The sequence below is a fragment of the Canis lupus genome, chromosome 20 (assembly GCF_011100685.1).
Source record: "Canis lupus familiaris isolate Mischka breed German Shepherd chromosome 20, alternate assembly UU_Cfam_GSD_1.0, whole genome shotgun sequence".
Lineage (NCBI taxonomy): Eukaryota > Metazoa > Chordata > Mammalia > Carnivora > Canidae > Canis > Canis lupus.
This window is the reverse complement of record NC_049241.1, coordinates 56,680,102-56,707,490: the sequence shown is the minus strand read 5'-3', so window position 1 is coordinate 56,707,490 and position 27,389 is coordinate 56,680,102. Positions and strand designations below refer to the sequence as shown.

Below are 27,389 nucleotides of genomic sequence, written 5' to 3'. Positions count from 1 at the left end.
AAAAGGCATTTGACAAAATACAGTATCTTTTCTCGATAAAAACATTCAACAAAGTATGGATAGATGGAATATACTTCAACATCATAAAGGCCAAATATGAAAGACCCACAGGTAATACCCTCCTCAGTGGGGAAAGAGGAAGAGTCTTTTCCTCTACGGTCAGGAACAAGACAGGCATGGCCACTGTCACCATTACTACTTAAAACAGTATGAGAAGTCTTATTCTCAGCAATCAGACAACAAAAAGAAACAAAAGCAAGGGGAAAAATCGGCAAGGAAGAAGTCAAATTTTCACCGTTTGCAGATGTCATGATACTCTGTAGAAAACCCAGAAGACTCCACCAAAAAACTGCCAGAACTAATACATGACTTCAGCAAAGTCACAGGATATAAAATGAAAATACAGAAATCTGTTGCATTTCTGTACACAAATAATGAAGCAGCAGAAAAGGAGATCAAGGAATCGATCCCATTTACAAGACTTTGTTTACTTATTTGAGAGAGAGCTCACAAGCAGGGGGAAGGGGCAGAGGGAGAGAGAGCAGCAGACTCCCCGACATGGAGTCCAACAGAGGGATTGATCCCAGAACCCTCAGTCGGTGAAGCACCTGCCTTCGGCTCAGGTCATGATTCCAGGGTCCTGCCATCGAGCCCAGCATCAGGCTCCCTGCTCTGTGGGGAGCCCGCTTCTCCCTCTCCCTCTGCTGCTCCCCTTGCTTGTGTGCTCGCATACTCTGTCAAATAAATAAAATATTTTTTAAAAAAATCTAATTGAACTTTAGCTACTGAATGCACCAGGGAAGCCCGTAGCTCTGTTTATTCATGGGCAGAGCTCTTTCTCTTTTAGGCAAAAGAAACCAGGGTGTAATGGGAAAGTGTGTCCACTCCAGATTTAGGCAATTTGACAGACAAGTTCCTCACATCCTACATGAGTCACCTACATGGAAGACCATTAAATTCCCAATTGTCACTTATGGCAAATGAAAGCCCTAAATGAAATGGGGGATGGGGACCACCTCTACTTTCTACAATTATTGCAAAAATCCAGGATATTAGAAAAAAGCTCATTACAAAGTTAAGCACTCCAGCTGCCTGCATCCCTCCAGCCGGCCTTTCCCATGTCCTCATTCCCAATGGCAGGTTCCAAGGAACCACAGCGGCTCTTCCCAGTCCTCCCTTGTAAGCGGCTCAGAGAACCCACTCTCCACCCTGGGAGCAAATCTCTGCCCTCAGTGACCCTGGAGCTACACTCCTGGTGCCCAACCCCCCCCAGCCCACCCGGAAGGGCTGACCCAGCTCCCAGAGTGGGGCCTCTCATGAACCCCCACAGATTCCCATCCCTGAGCCTTCCTTTCATTGAGACCCTTCAAGAGACACTCATCCCCTTCTCCTTCCTTCCTCCCTTATTCACGTATTAGGCTAAGACTTCTAAAAAATGTAAAATCCCAGAATTTCAATTCTTCCAAATGGCCAAATAATTCTAGAATTTGGCAGTAGTGATCAAAATAGCCAACCCGGGGAAATAACCCCATGGCCTCTTTCGTACACTCTGTCTCTGATGGCACGATAGCAGAGTCTGGGAACACTGGTGGTTAGTTCCTATTGGATCAGCTACCATGCTCTTTATGGGCAACATGCTCAACTGATCCCGGCGGAATCCAGTGACCTTCTACCAATATTCCGATAGGTCCTTCAAAACCTCTTCCCAGAAGTAGTCAATACCCTATAAATAATGAAGACCCTCAGGGCATCAAACCCATGATAGAAGATTAAAAGCCTCAGTGTCTCATGATCCCCTGGATCTATTCCCTGCAACACCCCGGTTTTCCTGGTGAGAAAACCCAACGGCTGACAATGGTTGTCTAAGACCTCTCAGCAATAACCTTTCCATCCCTCCACACGCTGTGGTTCCTAACCGCTCCCCCCCCAACCCGGCTACTGACATCCACCGCCAAGGAGAGCAAATTTGTCATTGCAATCCATCCATGCAGCACATCTTTAGTATTCCAGTTGGTAAGTGTGGTCAACTTTTGCTTTCACTTGGCAGCACAGACATACCCCTGGACGGTCAAGACCCACACAGTCTTTCTTGCTTTTCACAAACCCCTAAAGCCTCTCTGGGTGACAGAGGGTTCTCTGCATCTTTACTTTGTTACAGTATGGGGATAATTGCATTCTCTGCTTCCCTTCAATGGAACATGTCATCTACCTGTTAGAACATTTGGCTTTAAAGGGACATGAAGTTCAGGGGCGCCTGGGTGGCTCAGTCAGTTAAGTGTCCGACTCTAGGTCTTGACTCAGGTCATGATCTCAGGGTTGGGAGATCGCGCCTCAGGTCAGGCTCCATGGGATCCTCTGTCTCCCTCTCCCTCTGCCCATCCCCCATCTCTCTCTCTCTCTCTTCCAAAAATAAATAAATGGCAAAAATTTATATTTGCTTAAGCTCAGGACCAATATTTAGGGCACCTGACCTTGCAACAAGACCACACTTGGATCCACACAAAACCCCTCATGACCGCTTAATGCTGACGTGTCACATTTTAACTCTATGGCATTTTACATGTCTCTCCTCTAAACAATAAGGATTTTTCAGTTTACTCATAGGTCTTTTTAAAAGGATGGAAGTGGTAAATATTCGGCTGGGTGTGCTATTGCAGGTCCTTTTAAAGATACTGAGGCAGCGACGTGTTGCCCTTGGACGTCCAACTAATAGGATGAGTTACACACCCTTACTTGGCCATGTACCTTAGCCAAGAGTAAAAGACAAACATTTAGATCAATAGTTGGTAAAGATCCCCCAAGTGGCAGCAGATAACATCTGTGCCACAGCCTTCCTGAAATGTCTGGCCAAGGCCTGAGTTCTTTTTGTCACTTCTTCTCTTTGATTGAAAGAAAATGCCTTGTCCTCATTTCCCAAACTCTTGCACCAGCGGCAGGGCGTGGGGGGGGGGTGGTGTCTCTTCTTCAAGTTCTGGCCTTTCAGAAGCACCCTAATCATGATCCCATGACAAGGTAATTTTCACTAGCTTTTTCCTAAGTGTTAAGAGGTTCCAAACTCTAAAAAGTCTTTCTCTTTTCTTTTAAGATTTTTTTTTTAATTTTTTTTTAACTTTTATTTATTTATGATAGTCACAGAGAGAGAGAGAGGCAGAGACACAGGCAGAGGGAGAAGCAGGCTCCATGCACCGGGAGCCCGACGTGGGATTCGATCCCGGGTCTCCAGGATCGTGCCCCGGGCCAAAGGCAGGCGCCAAACCGCTGCGCCACCCAGGGATCCCTCTTTTAAGATTTTTTTTATTTGAAAGAAAGAGAGGGATCCCTGGGTGGCGCAGCGGTTCGGCGCCTGCCTTTGGCCCAGGGCGCGATCCTGGAGACCCGGGATCGAGTCCCACGTTGGGCTCCCGGTGCATGGAGCCTGCTTCTCCCCCTGCCTATGTCTCTGCCTCTCTATCTCTCTGTGTGTGACTATCATAAATAAATAAAAATTTTTTAAAAAAAGAAGAAAGAGAGAGCATGAGCAGGGGGAGGGGCAGAGGTAAAGGGAGAGAGACAGACTCCCCACTGAGGGCGGAATCTGACATGGGGCTTGATCTCAAGACCCCAGATCATGACCTGAGTTTTAAAGTCAGAGATTTAACTGATTGAGCCACCCAGGTACCCCTCAAAGAAGTCTTTCATCTGAAATATTCACTGATATTGGATTCTTATGCAATCCAGTTTCTGAAAATTCAATTTTTTAGGCTGTATTTGATATCATATTTGGTTCTAAACAGGCTTTTTTTAGAATAACAATATCATTTTAAAATGTATTTAAATTTTGCCAATATTACAAAAATTCTATCAGCCACTGCTTCACATTCTTTTACCATACTGTATCTACCCCAGTCCACTCAGTTGATTCTGTGTGCTCTTGCAATATCCACTTTTTTTTTTTAAGAACGTATTTAAAAATAAACCTGTACACCCAACACGGGGCTCAATCCCACAACCCTGAGATCAAGAGTCGCATTGAGTCAGGCAGGCGCCCCTCCACTATTCTACTCCTGTGCTGCTTTCACAACATACTCCTATGCTGCTTCCAGGATGCATCCATGACTCCGGGTTTGTTTTCATAGATAAAACCTTTCCTCCCCAGGTCTGAATAAGTGGCAATAAATATTTCAGCTGACTACTTTCAGACGTAGGGTCCTGCTTTATAATATTCACATGCATAGCATTCCCAACTCCTCTGTATTTTGTGTATTTATTCTACAGTTTCTATACTGTTGCCTGTCAAACTTTTGTGAAAATGATGTACCTAATACTTAAATGATTTCCAATGTTTATCAAGATTTTTTTTTCAAGATTTTATTTTAAAGTCATCTCTACAACCAACATGGGGCTCAAACTCAACCCGGAGGTTGAGAGTTGCATGCTCTACTGACTAAGCCAGCCAGGTGCCCCTCAATGCTTATCATCTTGATAAATATGGACCAGATAGGAAGTACTAGAAAGTTTCTCCTGCCCAACCTTTCCTGTTTCTTAAACGTGGCCCTAACTGGTTTCCACTGCATGCACTTTCCCTCCAACATGAGACACAACAACCAGGAAATGCCTCCCTGGTGCTGAGGGACAAAACCACTGAAATAGGAAAGACTGACTCTTGATCAGTGATGCTTTTGAAGAATGGTCTTGAGAAAAAGTGGGAAATGTGAAAATAAAGGGAATAACACCAAAATAGAGGGGGTAGGCTGGCAGGGGAAGGTCTCATGACCTAGCACCGATTGTCAACTCCACACTCAAAAGAAAGAGACAGGGACACCTGGGTGGCTTGGCGGTTTAGCACCTGCCTTCAGCCCAGGGCATGATCCTGGAGTCCCAGGATCAAGTCCTACATCGGGCTCCCTGCATGGAGCCTGCTTCTCCCTCTGCCTGTGTCTCTGCCTCTCTCTGTGTCTCTCATGAATAAATAAATAAAATCTTTAAAAAAAAAAAGAAGAAGAAAGAAGAGACACCTTATAATTCAATGCTTCTTTAGCTAGTGCTTTACCATCCACCAGGAGGAAGTGAGTTTTTCTCCAACAGTAACAGCCTAGCCAATGACACTGTCACAGCTCAGGCAATGAAAGGACACTACACTTGAACTCCCACTTCACTACAGTGGGCTATTTGTTATAACAGCCCCTCCCAACTCCCCCTTTCTTCTATTAAAGACCAGTACTCTCCTCTCTCCTCGAGACATGCTGCTATTTTTATTGTAGCATTTCTGTACTAAATTGTAATTCACTGCTATTAACAGATAAACCCTGGTTTTTCCTGGTAAAGGAACCATCAGCCATATTTTTAAGATTAACAGCATTTAGTACTATTCAGAATATATATGGAAAAAATAATACAATTACAAAAATTAATTACTCCACTTGCATAACATTTTAACATACCTTCTCAGGTAACGAATCATAAGAGATGGCCCTTAGAAGGATGTAACAGATTTGAAAACCCAGGTAATAGGCTTTCTAAGAAGTAATATGGAGGATTACATCTCACACACACACACCAAAAAAATCCCACTGTTTTGAATCACATATTAGGAATGAAAAAATTAAACACTGAGAAACCACATGTAACAACAGAAAAAAACGAAGCATACAGAGCTTATCTCTTACATAGAAGTCAGCTAGTCAGCCATACGGGAAAGTTCCCACAAGCTGCCAAATACACTCACAAGTGCTTATTCCAATCATGGAAACATCCAAAAGGAAGAAATATGGGGTCAGTGCAGCCTCTCTACAGTGCAAAGAGGGAAGGAGGTTTCCTGTATCTGTGGGTGCAGCATTAAATCTGTCAGCAGGGTGGCAGGACACAGATCTATCCTGAGAGGGACAAGATGTTTACCACAGAAACCATGTATTAGGAAAAGCATGGGAGATGAAGGGGTGCCAGGATGAGAGGGATCCCTACACCTAACAGGCTGAAGAGGTGGCCTCGTGGACATGAAGAGCCACAAGGCAACATAAGGATCTGTGTGGGCCTGATAACCAAGACAGTCCATCCCAGGAGAGCTCATGGAGAAGTCTCTGGAATACGCTACCTAACAGAAACATCGAACATATGTTAGGTTGATGGCTGTTCCAGATGACAGACCAGAAGTCAGGAAAACATGCCATGACCCAGGCCCATTTGGGTCCCCATGCAGTTCTGTCTCCTGCTGGCATAGAAGAATGGAAAATCATGGCTCTTTCACGAGGTTTCTCTCCTCAGGGCCTTCATCTCAGAACCACACAGAGGACGACTCTGCAACATAGGGTCTCCTGCCTCACCATGCTCACAATGAAATCCAGGAGAACCAACCAGATGCTAGCTTTCATCTTCACGCCACATGGTTTCTCTTCTTAACTCATCCTGACTGATGAACAACCAAGGTGAAGGGTGATCAGCAGAAATCAAAATATGAACATAATTAGAATAGACTGTCCTCTTACAACATCCTGCACATTTACTAATTTCTGTAAGGAACACAGGTGTGATATACAGCAGCGATGAGCAAATGTGAAGATACATCTTTCAATAATAAAGATTGAAATGAAAGGTAGATATGGAGTCGGAAATTCCAGTATCCACAACAGAAGACAAGATATGTATACAAATCACTTATCACTCCTGGGTCCAAAAGACATTGTAATAGAAAAGAGACAAGTTTTACAGAATCATAGATTTTTTTTTTCATGTGTGAGATAACAAAATATATTTCATACAAAAGGCAGGAAGGGAATATTTTATCTCAGTGTTCTCATCAGAAACATGCAGTGGAAATAAATACAGTAGAGATCCTTGTTATGGACGAGGCACTTATAAGGCACAACCATATTTATAACAAATACAGATTGCTGTCCAGCCCTGAGTTTTTATATACAAAATAATTGAGGTGCTATATCTGAAGGTTTTCCAACATTGTTTACATTCATAAGGTTTCCTGCCAGTGTGTCTGATTGGATTTACAGATTTTAAGGAAGAATGAAGGCTTTCCCACTGTCCTCATATTCAGAGTTTCTCCCCAGTGTGAGTCCTCACGTGTGCTCGCAGGTTTGTGGGATACCGGAAGGCCTTTCCACACTGCTGACATTCATAGGGTCTCTCCCCAGTGTGAGTCCTCACATGTGCTCGCAGGTTTGCAGGATACCTGAAGGCCTTCCCACATTGCTGACATTCATAGGGTCGCTCCCCAGTGTGAGTCCTCACATGTACCCGCAGGTTTGCAGGACACCTGTAGGCTTTTCCACACTGCTGACATTCATAGGGTCTCTCCCCAGTGTGAGTCCTCACGTGGGCTCGCAGGTTTACAGGATACCAGAAGGCTTTCCCACACTCCTTACATTCATATGGTTTCACCCCATTGTGTTTTCTCACATGTACTTGAAGGGAGGAGTGACAACTGAAGGCTTTTCCACAGTGCGGACATTCATAGGGTCTGTCCTCAGTGTGCGTCTTCACATGTGCTCTCAGATTGGCTGGATACCAGAAGGCCTTGCCACACTGCTGACATTCATAGGGTTTCTCCTCACTGTGCGTTCTCACATGTTTTTGTAAGGATGAGGACCAACGGAAGGCTTTCCCACACTGTGTACATTCATAACGTTTCTCCAAACTGTGTGCTCTCACGTGTCCTTGAAGGGAGGAGTGACGAGTGAAGGCTTTCCCACACTGCTGACACTCAAAGGGCCTCTCCCCCGTGTGTGTCCTCACGTGTTCCTGAAGTGATGTGGAACTACTATAGGCTTTCCCACACTCCTTACACTCATAGGGTTTCACTCCAGTGTGCATTCTCACATGTCTTTGAAAATATCGAGGATGTCTGAAAGCCTTCCCACACTGCTTACATTCATAGGGTCTCTCTTCACTGTGCGTTCCCACATGTTCCCGAAGGGATAAGGAACAACTGTAGGCTTTCCCACATAACGTACATTCATAGGGTTTCACTCCACTGTGTGTTCTCACATGTCTTCTGAAGTATTTGGGACAACTGAAGGCTTTCCCACATTGTTGACACAGATAAGGTCTCTCTCCAGTATGCGTCATCATGTGTCCTTGCAGGGACGCAGGATATTTGAACGTCTTCCCACACTGCTTACATTCATAGAGTTTCTCTCCACTGTGCGTTTTCACATGTTCTCGAAAATATGAGAGGCAACTGTAGGCTTTCCCACACTCTACACATTCATAGGGTCTCTCCCCAGTGTGGGTTCTCATGTGACGTGTAAGATAGGACTGATACATAAAGGTTTTCCCACACACGTCACACACATGGACTCTCTGTTCACAGTGACCTTGCACATGACCCTGAAAGGATGACGGGCAAGTGAAAGTTTTTCCACATTTCCCGCACTCTAAAGATTTTTGACTACCCAGACTATTTGAGTATCTCTTAGGTGCTCTCCCAATGTCCTGATGTTCATAAGGTTTCCTCACAAGATCTGCATCCACCTGAGTGCTAAGGCTCAAGACGCTGCTACAGGTTGGCCCACATTCCTCACAGGGATTAGGCTTGTGTCCAGGGTGAAATATTTGTGGGTTCTCAAGGAAAGAACCATCTCTGAAGACTTCTCTACACTTAGCACATTCACAGGATTTCTCTCCAGCAGGACAATCCTCATGCACAGTAAGACCTGTAATCTGGTTTACAGTGTCTCCACCTTGATTACCTTCATTGCTCTCACAGACACGCTCCAGCAAATGACTTCTGTTCAAAAAAGGAAGGCACACTGTTAGGCAAAAATAATTATAACCAATCCCTTAATTAAAGATCTACTGATGTTTATTAATGATTATTTGACTACCTAATGAGCAATTCCAAGGAATGGGCATGTTTGTGGCACCATCTACACTGCTACAATGTAAAAGAAGCTAAATGCTCAAAATAAGGGCCCAATAATAACTGTGACTGTCAGCATTGCTGACATGTGGATTTTGCTGGTAAATGTTATGAAATGGATTATATTTCTAATGATCAATATGTACATCACATTTATATAGATCTTGTATTGTGTAATTCCGACTACAAAAATGTTGAGCGCTAGGTTTATATTTTTTAATTTCAAGTTAGTCTAACAATTTGCCAAGATCCCCCTTTCTCCTATGGGAGAGGCACTCACCTCAGACACCTCTCCTGGGATTGGAACTGATCTCCAATATTATGAAACACTTGGTTTTCTCCAAAAAGAGCCCAGGAATCATTTCTTGTAAATCTTACTATTTTCTCTTCACTGGATAGTTCACTCTCCAAAATATTCAGCTGAGTTCTTGATCCACAAGGTTTAACTTGAGTGCAACAATCTGCAAGAATTGGTACCATAATTGAATTTCTTGGGAATGGTCTGATGTTTAAAGGTAAGAAAACAGACCCTATGTGGCTTTCCATTCACATACTGATCCCAAATGTAAATGAAGTTCATCAGGAAGAATGAACATGTGACCAAAGAAAAATTCTGAGGACCCTAATGATTTGGGACTTTGGCAATAAGAGGAGAAATATATGAAAAAGCAGCCTATCTGCTGAAAAATACTTCAAAATATATGGAGACTAACGTGGAAAGAAGTATTATCAGAAAAGCAAAGTAGGAAGGAACTGGGCAAGATCCATACATCCACATGGCACCTCTAAGAGGAATACAAAAAGGCTTGCCACATGGGCAAGGATAGAAGAAAGTTCCAACAGGGAAGCCAGGTGAATGACAGACATCACTCTTCTCCAACAAGGACTGAGTCATGTTTCTAATGCTCATATCCAAATGCCATTCCCTTCTCCAGAACCTGGTCCAATCAAGGGTTCCTGGACTGTCATGAAGGCACAGAGGCCCTCAGTGAAGCCTGCCTGCGCTGCCCCAGCTGCCGCCAGGAGGTCAGATGGTGTGTGTGCCTACTGCCCTGCCCTGGAGAACAGCTCAGCATGAGGGAGGATTTGAAGGGCAACAAGCAATATGGAAATGGACCGTTAATTTGGTCTTCAAGGTCACTGAAGATGATGAAGTGCAAGACTAACTGCAGCATGACTGCCATGAGAAATGGGTATTAACCTCAGTGTATCCTCCACAAAGAAGTACTCACTGCCCCAGAGCAACACCAGAGACCATTCTCACACTGATAAAATTAGACAGTCTAACTTTGATCCAGAGCAATAGTCAATTTATTACATGAGGGATCCCTGGGTGGCTCAGTGGTTTGGCTCCTGCCTTCAGCCCAGGGCGTGATCCTGGAGTCCTGGATCGAGTCCCACATCAGGCTCCCTGCATGGCGCCTGCTTCTCTCTCTGTGTCTCTGCCTCTCTCTCTCTCTCTCTCTCTCTCTCTGTCTCTCATGAATAATAGATAAAATCTTTAAAAAAATTTATTACATGAAACTGTTTTCACAGAAAAGGTATGTGACTCGAGGTAGGTTCCATGAAGGTTTGGACCATGTCTGTCTCTTCCCCAATGTATTCCCATTCCTTGGCCCCAATAATACTGGACACTTATAAGAAACATTTTATCCTAAAAGACCAGTGAAGGGATGGAGCCATCCTTACCCACTGCAGCCAGGTTCCTGCAGGTCTCCAGCATCACATCTCTGTAAAGTCTCCTCTGACCACGATCCAGCAAAGCCCACTCTTCTGGGGTGAAGTACACGGCCACATCCTCAAAGACCACCGAGTCCTGAAACATCCCACAGATTCAATTGCAGTAATGCTCCATCCTCACCCATGTGTGTGGGATGATTGGGGGGGAGGGGTGACAGCCAGGGAACTGTACTCCATTCCTAGGACCCGAGTCACACATGTGTGGGAAGTGACAACACGCAAGGGGATCCACTGCAGTGCACTCAGTGATGGGACAGGCTGGGAACCCAAAGCAGAGGATGATGACAGCAGCCGATACAGGCGTACACACACCCAAATATTATTTTTACCAAGACAGAGCAGATCTGAGCAGACCAGTATAGTAAGAACGAAAAATGAAATCGTCATTCAGACAACACAGAAATCGGAAGATACATCTTCGACTTGCTCAAAGATGATTACTGCCTTGTCAGCTCCAAGAACTAGAACCAATGTGAGGATGCCATGGACACGGATTCCAGTGCTGCTCTCACCCTGGAAGGCAACAAGGTCAAGAAGCCTGGTGCCGTCCCTCTATTCCAACACAGGCAGACACGACCCTTTCCCTGGATTAGGTGGACTCTGGGCATGGAGCCAGGGGGAGCCAGGGAGGGCCAGGGGGCCTGACACTCCTGGTGTGTAACAGGAGTTCTGGTTCTTGAAGAAACTTGGAAATCAGCAGGGCCTCTCAAGTATACACCCTAGTGCCCAGAATTCAAGGAGAAAGACACCAGAAAGAGCCCCTGGGGGATTGATGGTAACAGAGTCACTGTGACCTTAACAGAGAAAGAAAATAAGGCTAATTCATAACTTCAGAGCAACAAGGTATGACCCCACACTCGTGAAATACAGAGTAAATTTTTTTTCAAAAAAAAATCAGACATTGTTTAAACAAAAACTGTGTTCTCAATACTTAATGGAAAAAAAAAATCCCAACCATATCACCTAATAGGAAGGCAAATTCTACTTCAATCATGGTTTTAAGTGGGGTTTGCTTATCACACATCTGATAAGTCCTGTATTTTAAATATGCCTTAAAAATTCATACGACAATGAAGAAAAATTAAACACATGATACGAAGAAAAATAATGTGATGAAATAATGGGCAAAGAATATGAGCACTTTTGCAAAGAAGACATGAAGTGGCCAATAGTTTCAGAAAAAGACGCTAGATGTTAGTCATCAGGGAAATGCATATCAAACCACAAGGAGATACCCCTCCAAACCCACTACAATGGCTATAAAGCTGGACAAGTAAGTGCTGGTGAGGATGTGAGGGAAGGGGGAACTCTCGTGCATTTCTGCTGCTGGGGATGTAAAATGGTGCAGCCACTTTGGAAGAGCCTGGTGCGTCCTCGAAATGATGAATGTACTGTTACCACACAATACAACAATTCCACCCCTGGTATCAATCTACCCAAGACAGTGAAGATGAGCACAAACAACTAATTCACACATACTCTAAGCAGCGTGATTGATAACAGCCAACAAGGGCCAACCGCCCAAAGCCCACCAAGTCTTTGAAAATAAATAAAAGAGACACAAGTAAAATGGAATCAGGGGGCCAGACCTGGAGCTCCCACCAGTACCACTCATCCTGTACCGCACTCATTAGTAAGAGATAACCTTGGACACATACTGCCCCAGCAGGAGAAAGGAAGGTTTCCTCCTTCCCTGGCAACAGCCCAGCCAATAAGATAGTCACAGCTCAACCAATGGCAGTCACAGGCTAGACTATGGGAGACAGTCACAGCCCACCCTATGAGAAAACACTATACATGGAACCCCCAGTTTGCTCCAGTGGATGTCTTGTTAGGAACAGCCCATCTCAATATCCTCTCTCCTCCTTTATAAGAGTTCCTCCCTTTGTTCTCCAGACTTGCCTGTGGTTTTACATACAGAATTGCAAATCTCCACTATTACCAAATAAACCCATTTTTGCTAGTATAATAACTAGTAGATTTATTTTTTTTAGGTTATGATGATCAGTCTTTACATGACAATTACAATCAACTCCAAATTGCCTTTAAAGAAAATTCTGGTTGGGCTCAGTGGTTAAGTGTCTGCCTTTGGCTCAGGTCATGATCCCAGGGTTCTGGGATCAAGTCCCACATTGAGCTCCCCACGGGAAGCCTGCTTCTCCCTCTGCCTGTGTCTCTGCCTCTCTCTGTGTGTCTCTCATGAATATATAATCTTTAAAAATAAAGAAAATTCTGGTCTTCCTATAGACATGGAATCCACCTAGGTAACATTTAAGTCTATGTTTATTAAAGAGCAGAACCCGTATCTTTTTCTTTTAGTTAAAAGGACTAGGACAGAATGTGAAAATATGTCCACTGCAGCTTTTATTTGCCAAACCACTCATACATATCCTAAATGAGTCACCTAAAAGACTGTTAATTTTTTTAATTAATTTTATTTATTTTTAAATAATAAAAATATTATTTTTAATATTTTTAGCACCAAAAGCAGGCGCTAAACCACTGAGTCACCCAGGGATCCCCAACTAATTTTATTTTTAAAAATAGACTCCACATCCCACATGGGGCTTGAACTCACGAACCTGATATCAAGAATTGCACACTCTACTGACTGAGCCAACCAGGAGCCTCAAGACCACTAAAATTCTTAATTTTCAATTCTAGCAAATGGAGGTTCCTAAACAAAAACAAAGCCTGACTAGTTTCTCGAATTTTTGCAGAGGATCAGGACATTAGAAAAAAAGATTGCTACCAACCTAAGCGCTCCCACAGCTGCATCCCTGCAGCCAGCCTTTCCAACATCCTCCTCATTCCCAATGATGGTGCTCCAGGGAACCACAGGGATCCTTCCCAGTCTTCCCCTGTAATCAGCTTAAAGAAACCACTCCCCACCCTGGGAATGACTCACTCCGTGTCCTTGCTGACAGGCATACAGCCCCAACCTAGGAGGTCTACAATACAAAGAGCAGGGATCTCTAACGAACCTCAACAGGTTCCTGTCTCTGAACTCACTCCCTTTTGTCTAGATCCTTTGAGAGCTACTCCATTTTCTACTTAGTTCCTATGTCTGTAGTCATTTAATTGGGCGGACACTTTTTAAAAAGGTGTCTTTGCCCTAAAAAAGGGGAAATAATTCTAATTCTAAATAATTCTAATCCCTAAAAAGGGGGACAACAGTGGTCAAAATAGACAACCAAAGGAAATAAATGACCCTTCCACATCTTTCATCTGCTCCATCTCTGACACATTATAGTGGAGTCTAGGGACATGATCATTTGTCTTCATTAGATCACCCACTATCCTCTTTCTGGGCAAAATCTTCAACTGATGTTGGCAAAATTCACAGTGTGCCTCCCATCACGATTAAAATAGATCTCTCAGGGGTCCCTGGGTGGCTCAGTGGTTTGGCACCTGCCTTCAGCCCAGGGCGTGATCCTGGAGTCCTGGGATCAAGTCCTGCGTCGGGCTCCTTGCATGGAGCCTGCTTCTCCCTCTGCCTGTGTCTCTGCCTCTCTCTCTTTCTGTGTCTCTTATGAATAAATAAATATTTAAAAAATAAAAATAAAAATAAAATAGATCTCTCAACCTGTCTCCCCAGAATCAATCAATATCCTATAAATAAAGAAGCCCTTAATGGCATCAAGCTCATAATAGAAAATTACAAGCCTCAGAGGCTCACCATCCCCTGCACTACTCCCTGTAATGGTCTGTTTTCACCTGGGAGAAAACCCAATGGCCAAAGATGGAGGTTTGTCTAGAACCTCTGAGCACCATTACCATTGTTAACCCTTGGCACCCTGTTCTTCCTAACACCCATATGCTACTGACTCAGTTTCTAATTTATGCACATTCCAGGAGGAATACATGACTCCAGGTTTTTATCAACAGAATAAAAAAATTTCCCCACGTCTGAAAACTGCCAACATTCAATTGGCTACTTTTAGACCTAGGGTCCTGGTTTAGAGCCGTCAATTTGCAATTTTCATGTTACTTTTGCTTTTATAATTGTTGCCTGTCAAAATGTTTTAAAAATGATACATTCATCAAGGAGATAATCTCCAACGCTTACCAATTTGATAAATAGGGACCAAAGATGAGCAATGCCTGAGACTCCTCCCCTCTAATCTTTCTTGTTACTCAATTATGGCTTTAACTGGTTTCCAACTGCTATGCACTCTCCCTGTGACATGGGACATCACAACCAGGAAAGGTCTTTCCTGGCACCAAGGAACAAAAGCACTAAACATGGAAAACCGACTTGTAATCAATCAGTGATGCATTTGAGAAATTTTTTAAAGATTTTATTTATTCAGAGACACCTGGGTGGCTCAGCGGTTTAGTGCCTGCCTTCAGCCCAGGGTGTGATCCTGGAGTCCTGGGATCAAGTCCCACATTGGGCTCCCCACATGGAGCCTGCTTCTCCCTCACCTGGGTCTCTGCCTCTCTCTCTCTCACTGTGTGCCTATCATAAATAAATTAAAAAAAAAGATTTTATTTATTCATTTGAGACAGAGAGAGAGAGCATAAGCTCTCTCATAAGGTGGGGGAGGGGAGGAAGAGGGAGAAGCAGACTCCCCGCTGAGCCAGAAGCTCAACATGACTGATCCCAGGACGCTGAGATTATGACCTGAACCATCTGAGTCACCCAGGAGCCTGAGAAAAGATCCTTATCAGAGGGAGATGTGTAAAAACTAATATAGGAAAACCTTGTTGGGAATGGAGTCAGGAGGGGCACCTGGGTGGCTCAGTCAGAAGCCTGGGCTTCTGACTCTTGATTTTGACTCAGGTCATGATCTCAGGGTTGTGAGACTGAGCCCTGCATTGGGCTCAATGCTCAGCAGGGAGATTCTCTCTCTCTCCCTCTGCTCCTACCCCAGTTGTGCTCTCTCTAAAATAAAACCAAAAAAAAAGAAGAAGAAGAAGAAGAAGAATGGAGTCAGGAGGCCAGCAGGTGGGGCTCCCGCACCCTACCACTCAGTCAACTGCAGACCCAACAGCAAGAGAAGGACCTTGCAGTTGCAAGTGGATACCACTCTACTACGGCAACAGGAGGAAGGTTATTTTCCCACATGGCAACAGCCCAGGCAGTGAGAGACCATCACAACTCAGCCAATGAGACGCAATAACACTTCCAAGCCCAGTTTGTGCCAATGGACTTCTTGTTTGCAACGGCCCCTCCCCAATCCCCAGTTTCCTCTATAAAAGAGCCTCCTCTCCTCAGTTCTCTCTGGCTTGTCTGTGGTTTCACTGTAGCCTGCTTTTTGGAGTTGCAATTCTCACCTATTCCAGAATGAACCCATTTTTGCTGGCAAAGGTAATAACAGTTTCACTTTGAAGGGTAACAACTCCTTTTTTTTTTTAAGATTTTATTCATTTATTCATGAGAGACAGAGAGGGAGAGAGAGAGAGAGGCAGGGACACAGGCAGAAGGAGAAGCAGGCTCCATGCAAGGAGCCCAACGTGGGACTCGATCCTGGGACTCCAGGATCACACCCTGGGCCGAAGGCGGGCACCAAACCGCTGAGCCACCCAGGGATCCCCAACAACTCATTTCTTAGGCATATTCATACAATGGAATATTATTTAGCAACGAGCAGAATGAAGTACTGATCCAGGACACAAAACCAATGGACCCTGAAAACATTCACAGGCTTCACAAAGACCACACATGGTAAGATGTCATTTATACAGAATATACAAAATAAGCAAATCAATAAGAGAGGAAGACTAATCAATTGTCTAGAAGCCAGGGCTCGGATGCACTAGAATGTCACGTGACTACCACTACATGCAGATTCTCTTTATGGAATTAATAAAATATTTAGAAATGAGAATGTGAGGATGGCTGAACAATTCTGTAAATACAATCAATACCACAGAACTTTATACTTTAAGCAGATAAAACTTCATGGTATGTGGTCCATACCTCAATTAGAGCTATTTAAAAAAATAGTCATAGAGGGGCATCCAGGTGACTCAGTTAAGGTTGAGCAACTAGGGGATATATATATATATATAAAATTAAAATAAAATAAAATAAAATAAGATAAGATAAAATAAAATAAAAGTACTTCAGAGTCACAACGGCCTTTATGGGGAACGTCCGATCTCGATGTGCCCCAACTTGCTTTATGGATAACTACGTCAGGAAGTCATGACTCTGAAACCCCGAACGCGACACACCTCTTAATCGGCACCTCAAGACTTGCAAACACGTCCAGGCGTCTCCGGGGGCCTCACGAAAGCCTGTTTGGAACTTAACTGAGGCAAAGCACTGACTGGGCACAAACGGCTTCTGAAGCGTCGCCTCCACGGGCCGGGCCTCGGGGCTCCTGCCGGGCTGGGCCCCCCACCGTCCTCTGGCCCCGGCCTGCTCCCTCCTCACCTCAGCCCATTAAGCCCCGGCCCCCGTAGAGACCCACGGCCTAAAGCCCCCGCAGTCCCCGAGGCCCCCGACCCCGCTGGCCCACGGCTTCCCGGGCTCTGCGAGCGAGTGGCACCGGCTGACGGCCGCGCGTGGGGTGACCCTGACCCCGGAGGGACACAGACCCCGAACTTCTGGAAAGACTCTACAACACTGGCTGGAAATCGCCCCTGAGCAACTACAGTGGCTCCTGCGGACGCGGGGAGGACCCAGAGCCCAGGCGTCCCCCCAACGGCCCAAGGGCCCGCGGGGCTGGCAGCCGCCTCCGGCTTGTCGGGCCTCCCAGGGACCCGGGGTCTCTCCGCCCCAGTGGAACCTCCGCACACCGGGTCACGGGCTCCGGCTCCTTCTTTTACTTCCAAGCCCCGGAGGGACCGGGAGGGCAGCCACGGCCTAGGCGCTGCGCGGCCGACGGGCTCACACCCCCAGGCGGCCCTGGCGCTCCGCGTCTGCCAACCGAGGCCCCTCGAGCCCGACGCCTCCAGCTGCCACTAGGGCTGCGGAGAGCAGGCACATCTGCCAGACGACGGTCACCAGCTTGGCCCCCAGGCGCCGGCGCCCTGCCCCCGGCCAGGCCCGATCCCTCGCCCCCAGCCGGGCTCCCCCAAACCCCCGCCGACCGCGTGGGGGAACCTGTCAGGCGGGGAAGCGGGTCTGCGGCCCCGGCGGCCTGGACCTCCCCGCTGGAGGCCACCCCCTGCCCCGGGGGCTCCCACCGCGGCCTCCCCCTGAACGTCGGCAGGTCCGTGTCCTGATGTCCAGGCCCGGGCAGGGACGCGGTTCCCACGGAGCCCCCGCACCCCGATCCACTCATCGCACTCGTTCCTCACAAAGGGTCACGCGGGAGCTTCATTCTCCCAGGAGGGGAAGGTCACTGCACAACTGGACAAAAGGGACTGAAAATACCTAACGGGGGATGAAAGGCCCCTTGGACACTCTCATCTGCTCCAGCCCTGACGGCCATGGAGTCCCGCCGCCCACCGCCTGCCTCAACGGGATCCCCCGCCCCCTCTCCGGGGAAGTCCTCCCCTGACATTGGCAGGATCCACGGCGTCCCATGAACACTCGGGATAATCCCTCAAAGCTCTGCCAGGAATTAATCAATTCCCCGGAAATAAAGAGGCCGCAAAGGCATCAAGCCCATAAAGGAAGATGACAAGCCTCAGAGGCTTCTGGTCCCATGACACGGGCACCAACCCTGTAACGCCCCCCACCCGTGAGAAAACCCAAAGCCTGGCACCCTGCTCTTCCAAACTCCCACACGCTACTGACATCCCTTCCCACCGAAGGAACAAACTTTCCACGTAAAGAAACCACGCAGCACGTTTCTCGTGGTCTGGTTGGCAAGACGGCCGGCTTGCTTTGCTTTCATTTGGAAGGAACAGAACTGGGGATCCCTGGGGGGCTCAGCGGTGGCGCATCTGCCCTCAGCCCAGAGCGTGACCCCAGGGTCCTGAGATTGAGTCCCACGTCCCCGTAGGGAGCCTGCTTCTCCCTCTGCCTGTGTCTGCCTCTCTCAGTCTCTCATGGATAAATAAACAAAAATCTTAAGAAAAAAAGGAAAGAAAGGAAAGGAAAGGAAGGAAGGAAACAAGGAAGGAAGGAAAGGAAAGGAAGGACAGGAAAGTAAATGCCAGGAAGGCGTGAGTGAAATCAAGGCAACTGAAAGGACCCGCACGGCCGTCCGGCCTTCCTTCAGTCCGTCCTTACTCCTCCGTCCCTCCCCTCCCTCGCCCGAAAGAAGAAGAAATAGGGATCCCTGGTGGCGCAGCAGTTTGGCAGCTTGCCTTTGGCCCAGAGCGTGATCCTGGAAACCCGGGGATCGAATCCCACATCGGGCTCCCTGCATGGACGCTCTGCTTCTCCCTCTTGCCTGTGTCTCTGACTCTCTCTCTCTCTCTCTGTGTGACTATCATAAATAAATAAAAATTAAAAAAAAGAAAAAAAAAAAAGAAACTAAGAGCTGGTTCTTGGTTTTTAAAAAAAAAAAAAAAAAGAAAGAAGAAAGAGAAAAGAAAGAAAAGAAAAGAAAAGAAAAGAAAAGAAAAGAAAAAGAAAAAGAAAAAAAAAAGAAAAAGAAAAAGAAAAAGAAAAAGAAAAAGAACAGAACTACACGTGGATATTCAGGCCCAGGGCTGCACAGTCGTCCTGATTTCCGGAGTCGTAACAGGCCACCTGGGATGGGAAGTCCGTGCAGGGTCTACTTTGCTGTAACACCTGGATGAGGCTCTTCTCTGCCCCCCTCAGGCCCCTTCCCAGGAACACAGAATCCACCTGTTACGTCTGTTTGCCCTCACAGGCCAGCAAGTCTCCAAAGAAAACCTGCAGGTTGTTCTCAACCTCAGGATCCGTACACAGGGCGTCTCACCCGGGAACAGGCCCCAAGTGGGGCCGCGTGAGACCCCTCGGGACCGCGTACGGCCCACAGCTCACCTCCCACTCCCCGCACGACCCGCGGGAAGCGCCTCCCACAGACGCAGGATCCCTGGGCTAGGGGTAGCTCCTATTTCAAACCTGAAAACGGTGGGGGCCCCAGGCTGGCTCAGTCGGCGTGCACGGGCTCAGGGACCACTTACACACACACACACACACACACACACACACACGCAGAAAGACAAGGATGAAATGAAATAAATAAAAGTTGAAAAGGGTACACAGGGGGATCCCTGGGTGGCTCAGCGGTTTGGCACCTGCCTTTGGCCCAGGGTGCGATCCTGGGGTCCCGGGGTCGAGTCCCACGTGGGGATCCCTGCATGGAGCCTGCTTCTCCCTCTGCCTGTGTCTCTGCCTCTCTCTCTCTCTCTCTATGTCTATCATGAATAAATAAATAAAATCAAAAAAAAAAAAAAGAAGAAAGAAAGAAAGAAAGAAAGAAAGAAAGAAAGAAAGAAAGAAAGAAAGAAAGAAAGAAAGAAAGAAAGAAAGAAAGAAAGAAAGAAAAAAAGAAAGAAAAAGGTACATGGTGTGCTGGGCCCGTGACGGCAAGGCCCGGGAAGTTACCGAGCAGCGCTTTCCGTTGGCTACTTCGGCTCAACACGCTGTGTCCTCTGCCCCGACTCTGGCCTTTGTCCCTCGGCACGTGTGAAACTACAAATGTTCAAGCGGAGAGTCACGCCTGTCGGGGAGCTCACGACCTTGAATGTGATGGAGACAATGAGGTGCCCTCCCTTCCAGTGGGGATCACGTAAAAATGTCTCCTCTGTCCCAAATTTATTAGATGTCTTATTTTAAGTGACCTCTGGCACGAGGACGGTTCCTGGTTCCAGATTTGACCACCTGGAGGCCCAAAAAAAAACGTTTTGCTGATATTTCTTCAATAAAAGAACAGAATGGATGGGACCCCTGGGTGGCTCAGTGGTTGGGCATCTGCCTTCGGCCCAGGGCGTGATCCCCGGGTCCTGGGATCGAGTCCCGCATCGGGCTCCCACTCCCTTGGCCTGTGTCTCTGCCTCTCTCTCTGTATCTCTCATGAATAAATAAATAAAATATTGTTTAAAAATAGAAAAAGAAAAAGAAAAAGAAAAGAAGGGGCGCCTGGGAGGCTCAGTGGGTTGACCATCCCAACTACTGGTTTCAGCTCAGGTCATGACTTCAGGGTCATGAGCTCGAGCCCCAGGTCAGGATCTGTGCTGAGCATGGAGCTCACTCACAATTCTCTGTCTCCCTCTCCACAGCCCCTCCCCACGCCCCCACGCTCACATGTTACCCCCCCCCCCACCAAAAAAACTGAAACCCTGCCCTAGGAAACCACAGGCAGACACCTGTCTTCATCCAAAGGGATGTTTTCCCCAAATGATATTTTACAAAATTGATAAGAGATACCCAACAACCGGCTCCAGATAGAGGCAAAGAGTATTGCAATCTAGTCCTCCGCAGCCCAGTGAAGAAGTGTGTTTTGGACCAAATTAACAATCCTGCCCCACCAGAGATCCCAGAGTTCCCTCCACTCATCGCAGGATGTGCGTGAACCCACCCACCGGAACAACCCAGCCGTGTTCTTTTTCTTTTTTCCCCCGGCCGTGTTCAGTAACAGTACTAGTGCAGAAATGTTAACGAGGCCACAGAGTGCCCAGCTCCCGGTCCCAGCCGTCTACATAAACGGGGTCCCACCTCTTGTGTGGACAGGACACTGTGGTCACCATTTGTGTGTCTTCTCACGGGACAGAAGCCTTCGTGTAGACAGTCCAGGGCCTGTCCTGCAGCTGCAATTCTCTGAGATGGTGCCCGCCTGGCGAGCAGCTCTCACCCCTCAGGGTGACCAGAGCACCCATGTCACCAGCCAGGTGATTCAACAGGTCCATTCCATTTGGCCGGGCTTACACCATCACTTCGCGAACCATCCACAACCCCCGGGCTGAGGGAAGCTCTCACGGCACTGCTGATACTCAACTGACACGCTCCATAGAGACACACACACTCCCCACCCCCCTACACACACATAGACCACGTCTGACAGCCCTGCTGTAGGTCCCTCTACATCTACACCCCCCGCCCCCCAGGACCCCCACACGCCCACCACCGAGATGTCACAGGCCATCCGATGCACGGCCCCGGCCTCCTCTGACCCTCAGGGGACAAAAGGAGACAAACTTCAATACTGGGAAAGACCGATCGCTTCTACTGCAAACAGCCACGCTGGGGAGAGCGGCGTGCACAGCGCCCGGCCCGGGAGGACCGCATCGCACCCACCAACCTGCACATTTCGTCCTGAAAAGCCACCTCCGGCCTCTCCCTAGCTGGGCGGGCCCCCGTGTCTCCACCCTCCAGGGAGGAGGCCCTGGGATGCACCTGCTGCATCTAGACTCGCGGCGAACCCTGGGGGGCCCTGCACACCCTGTGCAGACGGGACAGCGACGACATCCCGGGGCGGCAGCAGATGACACCTGAGCCACAGGCTTCCTGAGACGTGGGGCCCCGGCCTGGGCTGCTCCTCACTGCGCCTCCTTCTCTCCTTCCCGGACAGACACGCTCCTCGTCTGCCTGTGCAAGACCCAGCGGGAGGGGGAGCCTCTTCCGGGGCCCTGGCCTTTCGGGAACAGGCTCATCGGGATCCCAGGACAAAGTGATCGTTCCCTTGCCTTTTCTCAAGTGTCAGAGGGCTCTGAGATCACAGTCTTCCCTCACCTGAGCTACTAGCCGACGCTGCCTTTGTACCCAAACTCACGGTGTCTCAACACACAACCTTACAGGCTGTCTTACTGGGTAACATGAATTTGGTTCCAAACAGTTCTTCCAAGAAAAATAGTTTCAAAACAGGTTGGAAGTTGTGCTACTTTGGCAAACACGTCACCAGCTAAGCCCGTGTCCTCACCTGCCCCGTCTCCGCCCAAAGCCCTGGCCTCATTCTCTCCCCGAGCTCCTGCAGGATCCCCTCTCCCGCTCTCCTGCCGCCCGGAGCAGGGACCTCCAGGAGCCACACAGGACTCCGGGTTTGCCCACAGGGAGGACGTCCTCCCCCACGTTGGAACAGGTGCCAGTCAACATTTCCACTGGCTGCCTTCAGGCCGGGGGTCCTGGACTAGAACGGCCACACGATCCGGAATTCTGTTCCTCTGGTCTCGTATTTTGTTGCCTGTGAATTTGTGAAACGATGCACCTAACGTGTAGGGGCTCTGCATCTCACGCTCCTGGCGAACACGGAGGGAGGGCAGGTGCCCGCGAGTCTCTCCCTCCGGTCCTTCCTTGTTACCCAGGTGCAGCCTTACCTGGCTTCCACTGCTCTGCACGTTCCCTGCAACAGAAGACATGACGACCAGGAGAGGGCCTTCCTGGCGCTGAGGGACAAGCCCACCAGTACCGCAGACCTGCCTCTCCCTCAGAGATGCTCCAAGGAAAGATGTTGGTCCAATGAAGGAAATGAAGAACTTCACACAAAGTTCTCTGGGGTGGAGTGGGAGGCCAGCGGGGGGGCCCTCCTGCCCTGCCCTGGCCCTCACTGGGGGGCCCCGCAGGAAGCCCAGCACCCTGCAGGTCCACACTACTCTCCCTGGGACTCCACTGCCCCAGCGGGAGGGAGCCAGCCTCCACCTCCCTCCACCGCCCACCACCGTCCAGCCACTGAGGAGCCCCTGGGCTTCCACCTGTCGGTTTCCTCCAAGACCTTTGTGTTTCCACAGCCACCCTGGCTCCTCCTTTCCCCTGTAAAAGAGCCTTCCCCCCCTTCCAGAAATTGCCTCTGGTTTTGTGACCTCACACTCCACAATGGCAATTCTCTGCTATTCTAGAACAAATTTGGTTTTGATGGTAAAATAACCAACAGTTTTCATTTTAAAGTTACCAGTGATTGGAAGGTTGGCAGTAACAGTGAAGGATGGACAGATACCCTGATGGAAAACAGCGGAAAGCACGGACACCTCCCCCTGCGCTGATTCTGGCAAGTGGATCTACGCACAGCAGGTGCTCCGGGGCAGGGGCAGAGAGGGTGACGCTTGGACTCAGGGGCCGGGAGGACTGGCTGTCTACAGGGAAACAGGGGGTCCTCTCCCTTGGCAACTTTACGGGCAACAACCGATCCTGGGGATTTATTTCACTGTCGTGGAAACAAGCAGAACACACAAGGAGGAGGTTCCAGCAGGTGTGTTTATGCCTGAGCCATGGAAGGGTTCTCTCAGGGAACAAAAGAAGGGTGATCAACACAGGAAGACACAGGGAAGGCCAAGTGTATTAAACACGTGGAGAGTCCATCCACGCAGACTCGCAGGCTACAGGGGACAACACGCTGGAAACTCTTCCACAGGGATCCCTGGGTGGCGCAGCGGTTTGGCGCCTGCCTTTGGCCCAGGGCATGATCCTGGAGACCCGGAATCGAATCCCACATCGGGCTCCCAGTGCATGGAGCCTGCTTCTCCCTCTGACTATGTCTCTGCCTCTCTCTCTCTCTCTCTCTCTGTGACTATCATAAATAAATAAAAATTAAAAAAAAAAAAAAAAAGAAAAGAAACTCTTCCACAGGAGGCGGAACCCCACCCGTGAGGATGCTCCGCCCTAGTGGGGATCAGAGGAGCCCACGGAGGACCCCAAGGGGATCCCGCGTCCCGCCCTCCAGCTGGAGATGAAGCTGCATAACCCGCAGTGCCCGAGGGCCAGGCATCGGCCCACGTGAGATTCACACATCACATCCGTGTTTCTCTATAAATTTTAACTTCCCTTGATCTACGATATGCAATTTTCTGCAGGTGTAAATAATTCATACAGGTTTACACCCAGAGACCAAACAAGACCGACGCAGCATGCTGACAACCCCAAAGCATGGACTTGGGACCTCGGGCCCATGAGGCCCAGGAGGGAAGAGCTCACGGGGTGACCCGAGTCCAGGGCACCTGCCCAGCGACACAGACCAGGGCTGAGCAACCACACAGCAGCCATGACGTCCGCAGGGACACTGCCGACATTCACCGGCATCTTCAACAGGGCACAGTCAGGTGACACTGCCTGGTGGTGGACACGTGTCCAACAGCCATCAGGAAGGGGCAGGACACGGGTCACCTTGGGGGCAGCACACGGGTAGATGCTAACACACGAGAATTCAAAGAGCCGAGTCCTGCAAATGTGGCCACATGACAAAAGTCGTATCACCCACACTGGGCTCACTGGGCAGCAGGAGCAGCAGCAAGTGGGAGCCAGCACAGGTCAGCCCCGGCTGCGCCCACACAGCACCAGAAACCCCAGGGTGGGGGTCAAGGCCTGTCCCATCACAGGGGCCAGCTCTCTCCGCTGACACTGGCCAGGGTGGCTGCTGCCAGGGAAGGGGGAGGGGACCCTGAGCCCCCGGGGAACGGTTCTGCAGCTCCATGCACTCCGCCCCCCCTCAGTGTGGAAACGGCCCCTCCTCCAGGACCCCAATTCTCACCAGGGAGGAAACCCTCAGACTTAGGTGCTGACCCTTAGAGGCTCGTGCTCATCAGCCCTTCCCACGGCGCTTGAGCCCAGGGGGCCCCCTCAGCCTGACCTTCACAGACGGCCCCAGTTTGCACAGATCCCCCCTGACTCCACCAACTCTGTGGCTGATGCCAGGACCAGCCGGGAGGGAGCAGCCCCAGGACAGTCCCAGGGCAGCCCCAGATCACCCCACGCTGCAGGGGAGCACGACCCCCCGGCCCCAGGGGCAGCCTGTCCGCAGCCCTGGGAGCACCTGCCTCCAGCACCTGCGTCCCTGCACCAGGACCAAGCCGCTGACCCACGGCGTGAAGCACAAGGTGCAGAATCGCTGTCCCCCACTTCCCCCACTCCCCACTCCCCCACCCCGGGCTCAAAGGAGCAGGGAGGGAGGCTCGGGGTACGCTGATGGTTTAAATAAATGGGAAATGTTTATCCTTTACAGAAAACAGTTAGTTGTTGACTTTACCGTCGTGGTAACAAATCATAGGTCAGAACTGACCACGTTCAGTTCACAGAACGTCCACGATCTCCATCCGACCTTCAGCAATTAACCGGAGGGAGACAGGATCGCCCAGTGTCCCAGCGCTGTCCCCGTGTGAACACTCACTAGGATTTGGAGGAATCCTTTCATCCATGAGTCCACCCGCCCGGCATGAAGGTGCGGACCCCTGCACATGCCCGACCCTCGTGCACAGGGACAGTGTCAGTACCGGGACACCTGCCCCCCACGCCCCGGGCACATCCCCTGGAGAAGCCCCAGAGCCACACAGTCAGCAGGAGGAGGGCAGACCTGACGCCCTCCGCCCTCCACCCCGAGGGGAAGAGGGGAGGCAGGAAGGGGTCGGTCACGCTCCACCTCCACCTGCTGAGGCCCAGGCTGGCCCGGGAGGCAGCTGGACGGGGACCAGGCTGCCACCGGGGGCGGGGGGCCTGCGGGTCCCCCCCCCCGAGCCTGTGCTGCTGGGCACACAGCAGGCGAGCGGCCCGTGGGCCTGGACAACAGCAGGCTGCAGAGAGGGCCCGGCCCCGGCCGAGGCACGACCCCCAGGGAGGCGGCCCGTCCCCACCAGGGCCGCGCCCCGACCCCCAGATCCGCGCCGGCTCCTCTGCTTGCCTCTCTTGGTCACCGACTCCCCCAGGCCTCCGGCCTCCCCACGGCCCCAACTTTGTCTCCCCATCGCCACCCGGTTGGAGCAGGTGCTCGGATGCAGAACGCGCCACTGCCCACCTGAGCAAAGGAAGCTCGGAGCACAGGGAGGCCACTCCTGCCAAACCTCCTTTCCGTCACTGCTCCTCCTGAGGAAAAGCCCTGTTTCTGCTGGACCGGAGGTGCCGGGAGCCTGGGGCCCGAGCAGCAGTCCTGGGAATGGCAAAAACGGAGACAGCCGACCCAAAATGGACTCCTGCGTACCAGGCTCCTTGTCACCAAACCCAGAATTCGCCTGACTGCAGTTTCGGCCTCTCCCAGAAATGGAATGTGACACCAGCCCGTCGGGAGTGAGCTGGTCAGGAGCGCCCAGGTCCTGCGGCTGCTAGACCCCAGCCACCCCTGCCGCGGGGACGGAAGGGGACCTGTCAAAACCGGCCCACTTTCTGTCTCACAGTCTCCTGCTCCCACTCCTGGTGCCTGTGAAAGTCTTTCATTTTGTGCAGCTCCTCCGAGCTCCTTCCTGCCCGCGAGATGGCACGCTGCCCGGCTCGTGAATCACTGAATAGAGCCCATTACTCAGCTGGATTTTGTTTTCTAGCAGGAACAAGGTGTCCTTAACCACGTACGGATGGGACTGTGTCAGGGGGAGGGAGGGGCCCCCCTCCGCCGCCCCCCCGGGGCCCGGAGCCCCTGCCCGCCTGCCCCGGGGTCCCCCCACCGTCTCTGGGATCCCCACCCAGGGGAGGACCCGGCGCGGCCCCGGGGGGGTGGACAGGGCGCTGCGATCCCACCCGCAGCCGAGGGCACAGATCGGGTCAAGACCCCCCACCCCGGGGCGGGACCGCCTCCTCCAGCAGGTCCCGGCCGGTTTCCAGCAGCCCCTTCCCGAACCCGCGCACTCACCATCTCGCGTCCCGCTCGGGGCTGTCCCTGCGACCCGGGCCGCCGAGACCGAGGAGGACGGGACACCCGCGGCCGCGCGAGGCAGGTGCGCACGGGCGCCGGGGCGGCAGCGGAGCGATGGACACGCGGCTGGAGCGCGCCCTTCCCCGCCCTGATTGGACGGCGCTCCGGGCCTCTGCGCCCTGATTGGACGGCGCTCCGAGCCTCTGCGTCTGATTGGCTCGTCTTCCGGGCACCGCCCCCGGAGCGCGGGCGTGCGGTTAACCACCGTGGGCTTCCGCGCCTCGGCCCCGCCCCTGCCGCCCCTGATTGGACAATCCCCAAGGCTCCGCCCCCTGCGTGCTGAGTGACAAGCCGTCCGGACACACGTGGCCGACTGGCCTGGGCTCGAGCAGATCCGGCTCCCAGCGCTCGGATCTCCGGCCACCTGCGTCTGACTCCCCGAC

The 27,389-nt window shown here is 50.2% G+C and overlaps 1 protein-coding gene across 3 annotated transcripts; it reads right to left on the bottom strand.

Annotated features, from left to right (window-relative positions):
* Window positions 1-5,209: 5,209 nt before the first annotated feature.
* LOC100686484 (zinc finger protein 77) lies at window positions 5,210-27,092 on the bottom strand. Of its 3 annotated transcripts, XM_038567872.1 has the most exons (5): window positions 26,944-27,075; window positions 26,119-26,250; window positions 10,538-10,664; window positions 9,129-9,309; window positions 5,210-8,716 (listed from the first exon to the last, which is right to left on the bottom strand). In XM_038567872.1, the coding sequence occupies exons 1-5, from the start codon at window positions 26,944-26,946 to the stop codon at window positions 7,021-7,023; spliced, it is 2,139 nt and encodes a 712-aa protein (XP_038423800.1). In that variant the 5' UTR covers window positions 26,947-27,075; the 3' UTR covers window positions 5,210-7,020. The 3 variants fall into 3 exon arrangements, with proteins under 3 accessions (XP_038423800.1, XP_038423801.1, XP_038423802.1); XM_038567873.1 differs by lacking the exon at window positions 26,119-26,250 and having other exon boundaries at window positions 26,944-27,092; XM_038567874.1 differs by lacking the exons at window positions 26,119-26,250; window positions 26,944-27,075 and adding an exon at window positions 16,772-16,926.
* Window positions 27,093-27,389: the final 297 nt, after the last annotated feature.